Genomic DNA, 7,875 nt, shown 5'->3' on the forward strand with positions numbered 1-7,875 from the left:
GTGGTGCACAATTCTGTGCAAACTCTCTGCCTGCTTAGGAGTGTGAGTGTGTTTGTGTGTGTGTGTGTGTGTGTGTGTGTGTGTGTGTGTGTGCAGGTATGCATGTGTATGCATGTGTGTCTCTCTATGTGTATGCTTGTGTATGCATGTGTGTCTGCATGTGTTCAGTAGTAGCAGCAGCAGCAGTACTTATGGTGATTAAACTCTGGTACTGAGCCCCAAGTCTGGGTTTAGGGCTTTGAATATTTATCTATACATTTGCTTTCTGTGTCATGGTAAGCTGAATTGTGACATGTTGTCTCCCTGTTGTAAGTTTTTGACACGCATTATAAAAATCTATTTTTTCCTATCACACATCAATTTGTCGTGTCAAAATGCTTGAATTTAATTGAGAGTTTAATCCCTTAGATACTTTATAACTCTGAGCAACAGAAGTTCTCGGGACTGGAGAGATGGATCGGTGGGTAAGAGCACCGGCTGTTCTTCCAGAGGACCTGGGTTTGATTCCCAGCAACCACATGGTGGCTCACAATCATCTGTAACTCCAGTTCCAGAGAACTGAACACCTCTTTGACTCCCCCAGGCAAAACACCCATAAAATAAATTAAAGATGACTTAAAAAAAATAGAAGTTCTATATGCTTATCCTGTAGCATTACCTGTCTATGACAATGAATATTCTAAGGGTCCCTCAGTGCTCCAAGCACCTTTGCTGCTTGACAGCCCATGCCAACACCCAGGACTTGGGAACCCTGACTATTTACTTGATTTCATCCTCTGAGGGCCATGGATTCATTCATGGTTCTGCTGGGTGTTTCTTCTGTCCCATATTGAGGCTGCCTTGCTGGAGGATCCAGTCCCGTTCAACAGTCACAGAGCTGGCTGCAAGCCTGGCTCACATGGCTCTGCAGTTACAGTCTCCCCAGCATGGCCAGTCTTACAGATGATGGGCCTCTTGGAGACTTGGGGTACCTGAGAATATCACTAACTAAAAGTTCCAGGTGCTTTACAACTGTGTCCAGGAAGCACTAGAGAATCTCTCACTGAGTTTTAGAGGTCAAGCAAGTCACTAGGCATAGCCTTTCACGAAGTTAAGAGAATTTGAGATTGTCAGTTAGCACAGCTGTTTTGGGAAACACAGTTCTCAAATGTTTCCTAGAATTAGATCGGCTCATTACACTGATATATATATACTGATTACCTACCTCTCTTGGTGATTCTCATCATGTTGATTTTACTGACTGTGGCTTGGATTTGTCCCATTGCTTAAGGGCTCGTCTATGTTACTCTGGGATATAAAGGGCTTTGAGCTGCTCTGCTGTGATAGCTCTATGGAAATCCATTGGAACAAGCACTGTGGTCCTGGACTGGCATGGTCATTATTTTTCACATTTCTTACATCAAATTCTTCAGCTCTGTGATTTGTCTTGCCTTCACAGTTAGAAACACTTTCTTAATTTCCCTCTTTTTGTAATTTCCATTCATATATTGTTAACTTGCTAGTCTTGGTTACATTAATAGGCGGTAGGATAGCCACAAAGAACTAAATATAAAAGGGTTTTCAGTGCGGGGGTGGAGGTGGGGGTACAAATGCAAGGTGCTGGAGATGAGTTCAATTCCAACTTTAGTGGATCTGATGCCCTCTGCTGGCTTCTGCAAGCAACTGCACTTACACACACACACACACCCCACTCCCATATGTGTGTGTGTGTGTGTGTATAATCAAATAAAATCTTCAAGAATTACCTATGAAAGAAAACTAAATGCAAATAAATAGAAGGTTCCTGAAATGGTTCCATTGCTCTAAAGGAGGCAGCCAGTACGATGTGAGAACCTCAGTTTCCTTGGCTACCAGAACTCTAATAATAACTAGAGCAATTACTTCAGCCTTTAATAATTGATTCTTACATGAAAATGAGATTTGCAAAAGTGATCATATCATGAGGATCAGTATAACACAGATCGTTACTTACAAACACTCAGTGTATCACCAGCATCACAGAAACCTTCCACAAATGTTAGCTTGAATGAATCACTGTCAACATTTCTTGTGTGTGGTTCTGGGCAGTGAAGCCAGGACCAAGCTAGGCAGGAGCTCTAGACTGAGTTAAACATCTTCAGCTCTTATGTTAGGTTTTATCATTTTAACTGTATTGTATTTGTTACTGCATTCTCCACTGGAATACGTCCATCTAGAAGCTGAGAGGGGAGATGTACTTGTTTGTACCCCTGTACCCTAACAGGGAGTCATCTAGCCTTCTAGCAGAAAGTTCCCACTCAACGGTGGGAAAACTTTCTGTAAGGACAGTTTAAACCAGAGGGAAAAGAAAATTGTTTATGGTTATGAATAGAAGGATGCAGTCATGTCATTCTTATGACATTTTGGAAAATAAATACAAAATGTATTGATTTTGATCCACGAAGAACAGACGTTTATTATAAACGAGGTAAGACTCTGTGTCAAGTTCATTTTGTACACATCTGGAGTGACTGTAATGGAAGAAAGGGGTTTAAAAAGATACATGGGAAACGAGAGAGGAAATACAGGAAGAGGAAGAAAACAGGAAGAGCCAGGGAATTAGAAGTTAAACAGCGTAACGAGTACTTGTGAGCATCAAGTCATTTAAGCGCTTCTTGAAGATATATGGCTTCTTAGAACTGTGCTCTGAGAATGGAACTTAACGCTCAGATGCGGGACTTTGAGCCTCATCACCACACGGAAGGTGAAATGCTTTTGGATGTTTTTTGTTTTCTTTCAAATCTCTCAAAGAACCTACTGTTCCAAGAATTTCCTACAGCCCTAGGGGTTGAACTCAGTCCTTCCCACATGCCAAGGAAGTGCTGTACCACCCCTGAGCTACAACCCTACCCACCCCCCAGAGTCCTTGCTGCGGAGTTCTGCCAGAGGTGTAGGTCTTCCGGGATTACATTTTTCACCTTCCACACAGCCTTCCGGTCCTTGCCAGGAGTCTTCGGAGAGCTCCCTTCACGTCCTTATTCCTCAAGGTGTAGATGAAAGGGTTAAGGGTGGGGGTGATTATAGAATAGAAGAGGGAGATGAACTTGCCCTGCTCCTGTGAGTAACTGGATGGCGGCTGCAGGTACATGTAAATGGCGGGCAGGTAGAAGAGGGAGACCACCAACAGGTGGGAAGAGCAAGTCCCGAAGGCCTTGTGCCGTCCCCTGGAGGACTGGATCCTCATCACTGCCCGAGCAATGAAGCCGTAGGAGAGGAGGATGAGGGCCAGAGGGACCAGCACAAAGAAGGCCACCAGCACAGCCAGGGTGGCATCATTCGCCGTAGTATCAGCACAGGACAGCTTGATCATGGCTGGCACCTCGCAGAAGAAGTTGTTCAGCACCTGCCGGCCACAGAAAGGCAATTGCACTGTCAGGATGACCTGAACAAGGGAGTTGCCGAAGCCGCTGAGCCAGGCCATAGCCACGAGCTGCTGGCAGAGTGGGCGGTGCATGATGATAGCATAGCGGAGTGGCTCACAGATGGCCACGTAGCGGTCCAGAGCCATGGCCGCCAAGACAACGCACTCGGTGCAGCCCAGCCAGTGGAAAATGGCGTATTGCACCGTGCAGCCACCGTAACTGATGGTCTTCTGGGAGCTCCCCATGTTGAACAGCATCTGAGGGACAGTGGTGGTGGTGTAGCAGAGATCCAGGAAGGACAAGTGGCTGAGGAATATGTACATGGGGCTGTGGAGCTGAGGATCCAGCTGGGATACCAGGATGATAGAGATGTTCCCCAGCATAGCCAGAATGTAGAACACCAGGAGGACTGCAAAGACTGGGAGCTCCAGCCATGGCCTGTCGGAAATGCCCAGGAGGATAAAGTCCTTTGGGGTGTCCCAGAAGCAGCTGTGGTTGTCACCTCTCATGCTAAGGCATCTTCTGGGAGCTGCGATGATGAGTGAAGAGAGTTTGGGTGAGTGACTGGCACGGGATGAAATGAGTCATTTTCTCACGGTGTCTGCTTTCTCTCAGGCTTCCTCCTGCCTGACCCTCTTTAGCCCCCTGGATGGGGCGTCAAGACAGCAGTATGCGCATCTCACACCCCCTCCTACTCTGACCTTCACCAAGCCAGTCTTGCTAAACTTCAATTCCTGCATCTGTTACAGTGGGAGTGGGGATGAGGCTTGCCTCGGCTGCAGATCCTGGAGAAGATAGAGAGACTTCGGTGCCAGAGTTCCACACAGCCTCAGGCGTCATTCACGTTCAGTCATGACTCCCATGATTCCCACTGCCCCTGGAGTGTTTGACTTCTCCACAAACACGTTGATGGGAAAGTGTCCACTTTCTGAGGCTTTTTTATTTTGTCTTCTGGAGACAGAGACAGGATAGAGGAAAGAGGTAAAATAAAGCAGGAAGACGCGCTTTGCGAGCAGGGAGGGACTCTCTCGATAAGCTCACAGTCATGCAGCCTTCTCACCTCTGATGACGACACCTGGCCTGTCACTGTGAGGATGTCACTGTGACAATGTCACTGTGAGGATGTGCTCTGGCTCACAGGACTACAGAAGCTCTGGCCCTAGACTACTCACCATGGCTTCTCTGTCCCTCACTCAGACTGTAAAACAGCAGGGTTCCAGGCTCTCTGAATACCTGGAGTGGGGGGGGGGGGGGAATGGAAAACTTTACCTTCTGATTTGTTACTGATTCCCAGTGAGACCTGAGTGCAACAATGGTGAGCTTGGGAGAAAGTCCTTAGAATTGTTTGACAAAAGATCAGTTGGCTCTGGGATGCTATTTGTTTCATACTTAGAGTGACATTTAAATCTTTGCCAAGGAGATATTATCAGAGAGAGACAGAGAGAGAGAGAGAGAGAGAGAGAGAGAGAGAGAGAGAGACAGTGAGATAGAGAGACAGAGAGACAGAGACAAAGAGCACAGCCAGTTTGATTTCTGGGTGCCGCTGCTCTCAGGGAACCAATGAGCTGCCTGCCATCAGTGATTCATGGGATTGAGGTAGGAGACAAAATGAAATTAGGTCATTAGGAGTTGGCCCCAGTAAGCCTTTGACAGCCTGGAGACCTCAACCATTTGGAAAAGTTCCCCTCACGACTATCAAAGCTGCTCTGTGGATCAAAGCCCCTCTGTGTGCAGAGTCAAGGCTCTCTCTCTCTCTGGTGGCCTCTGATAACTATACTAGTCCATGATGGAGCTCCAGGGCTAAGGAGAAACTTGTCATTTATGCAGCAGAGGATGTCACCTTTTTACATGTTTCTGTTTCCACTGTCTGTACCTATTTAAAAATGTAGTTCTCAACACTTAGCCAGCATCCTCTCTTAGAGTCCCCATTCATTACTCTCTCTCTCTCTCTCTCTCTAATAAATAGTGTGGGTTGAAGTGTTCAACTCTTGAGTGCATGGCCTTCATCCTTCATTGTCTCCAAGATATGATCCCAGGGTGGAGGCAGTTTGCTGTCGCAGCTATGACAGCTTGCTGCCTGACCTACTGCACGGTCATTCTAGAGTTCTGATTTCCCAGTCTTCTCCAAGTATGCCTCTGAATACACAATGGAGATGCACTGCTTCAAGATAAAACTGAAAATCAATCTCACATGTAGGTAATTCTTAATTCTCAATTTGGTACCTTGTGCACACATTGGGAAATTAATGAAGATCTCCTTAAGTTAGACATTGCAGCAAGCACCCCTCCTCCAGCTGATATTTCAAAGAACTCCAGTGTTATTTGAAAATAATTCAAACCCTAGAGTTTAGATAGACAAGTGCTAATTTCTTCTGCTCTGTATGTAGTTTCAAAACTAACGTTCTTTACAATAGCGGTCTCACTAGGCTTGTGAAACATTCAATTATTGCCCGATTCAAAAATTCTTACAAGCATTAACTTCAGTGAGCAGGATGTATCTCGAATGAGCTCTGAAACTCTGTTTTAACACAGTGAGCCATGAAACCCATGTTTTAAGGTGCACACTGGAGACTGGGGCTAGTATGCCTTCATGGTGGTAGTGGTGGGATCGATGTCCTTTGCAGCCTCCTTGGGGACAAAGCAGCTGAATGCCAGGCTGCCACTGGCTCTGTTCTCCAGCTCTTCCCTCCAGTCTCTGCATCTCCTGCCTCTCCTGCTGGAATGCAGCTATCCAGTCACTGTACCACCTACACATGACCCTTGCTCTCAAGTGTCCTCTGAGGTCCAAGTGCCCTCTCAGGGTGAACACATTAATTTCTGCATTTGGCATAGTCACACTAGAGCAGAGTTCTTCTGGACCTATGCCTGGAGTTGTAATCTTGGAATTCCCCCCAGCCCCCTTTCCTGACATTGTGAACCAACACATCTGAAACTTTATCTATCAATCGAGCTCCCAACTCCTATGCATCCTCTCCCTTCTAACCTGAGACCGACTTCTCTCTTGTCATGATGGCTCAAAACATCCAGGGTGTTTCTAAGGAGGGTCTACTCATTTTAGCCCCCAGCCAGGATCTTGTGCTATTGATTCTATCTTCATAAGGCTGGTAAGGGCTGTCTCAGCTTCCTTTCTGTCCAGGGCAGTAAGGCCTGTCTAGACCTCAGGGCTTGCTGGCATGCTCTGCAGATGGTCTTTACTCCCCTGCTTTGTAGCCACACACAGTGACAGCATCTTTCCTAGACTCAGGTTCTAAGAGCAAAATGCCTTCAAGTAGTTCAGTTAGTTACCTAGTTTCCAGAGAGATTAGGACCATCTCCTTCCATGGTCAGAAACATGCTGTGGATGCTTTGATGACACTTGGACTGCTGTGGTGTGTGTGTGTGTGTGTGTGTGTGTGTTAGGATACAGACATGAAGATATACTCTTATGACATATGCTATCCTTTGTGTAGTATACAACCCTCTGATTGATCTTTTTATTTATCTGTCCATCTGTGTATCCACGTATCCATGTATCTATCTATCTATCTATCTATCTATCTATCTATCTATCTATCTATCTATATATCTATCTATCTATCATCTATCTGTCTGTTTGTCTATCTACCTATCATCTATCTATCCACCACCTATTAAATCATCAGTCTACTTATCTGTCCCATCTCATCCTTAACATTTGTTGTTGAAATGCTCTTGGGACCTGATACAATTGTGATTTACTTCACCATTGAAGATGGAAAAGCAAGCTCAGAGCCCTAAATATAATTTCAAAGCAGCTCCTGAGATGGGCAAAATAATCAGCCATCCATGAGATTTATTTCTTATTATCCCTTTCTTCAATCTGAAATTCAGTTTAAAATTTCCTCAATCTGGGCAGTCAAATCAAAGTTTCAGTCCCTGCCTTAGTCAGCAGGATTAAGCCATGGGAGACTGAGTCTTGATGGTAAGGCTGTGGGTGGTAGAGTTTCCCTTAATTGATGCTAATAGGTGCTCTTTCATGACAAGGGTGAATATGCAGAGGTATATCCTGGCTCAATGGAAGTCTTCCCCTTAGAGTTCTGATTAGAGTAAAATTGGGCCACTCCCAGCATGACGAGGAAATAAATATACAGTCTTACCATTACTGATTTTGGTCAGCACCACTCTGCTCCGTGAATCAAAAGCTTCATTCGACGAACTAGCTTCCACCTATAATTTTGTCCAAAAGCAGATGTCACAAAGCCTCCCTGTGGTGCAGACTCTGGTTTGTCCGGAACCCAGGACTGACCCTTACCTTCCATGGTCCTCTGACATCTACAGGGGACCTGGCTCAGGGAGGGAGGGAGCATTCTTTGCAGCCTGTGCAGGTTTGCACTGGGGAGAAGTATTTAGGAGGACGCTCACCACTGCAAATGCAGACAATGTTCAAGAAAGATGCTGCGACTGTTTGTTCCGATAAAGCTGCTGAGACTGCATGCTTACCTGGCCCTGGCCCCCGGCAGCTGGAGAGAAATCATCC

The 7,875-nt window shown here is 45.8% G+C and overlaps 1 protein-coding gene across 1 annotated transcript; it reads right to left on the minus strand.

Annotated features, from left to right (window-relative positions):
- Nucleotides 1-2,932: 2,932 nt before the first annotated feature.
- Nucleotides 2,933-3,889, minus strand: Olfr222 (olfactory receptor 222). The gene has a single exon (NM_001011789.1). It carries the CDS (start codon nt 3,887-3,889, stop codon nt 2,933-2,935), a length of 957 nt encoding a protein of 318 aa, NP_001011789.1.
- Between the last annotated feature and the right edge of the window lie 3,986 nt (nt 3,890-7,875).

The sequence above is a fragment of the Mus musculus genome, chromosome 11 (genome assembly GCF_000001635.26).
Source record: "Mus musculus strain C57BL/6J chromosome 11, GRCm38.p6 C57BL/6J".
NCBI classification, from domain to species: domain Eukaryota; kingdom Metazoa; phylum Chordata; class Mammalia; order Rodentia; family Muridae; genus Mus; species Mus musculus.

Bases quoted from the DNA above. Each gene is read 5' to 3' on its own strand.
- Olfr222 (NM_001011789.1), bottom strand. From the start codon at position 3,889: ATGAGAGGTGACAACCACAGCTGCTTCTGGGACACCCCAAAGGACTTT.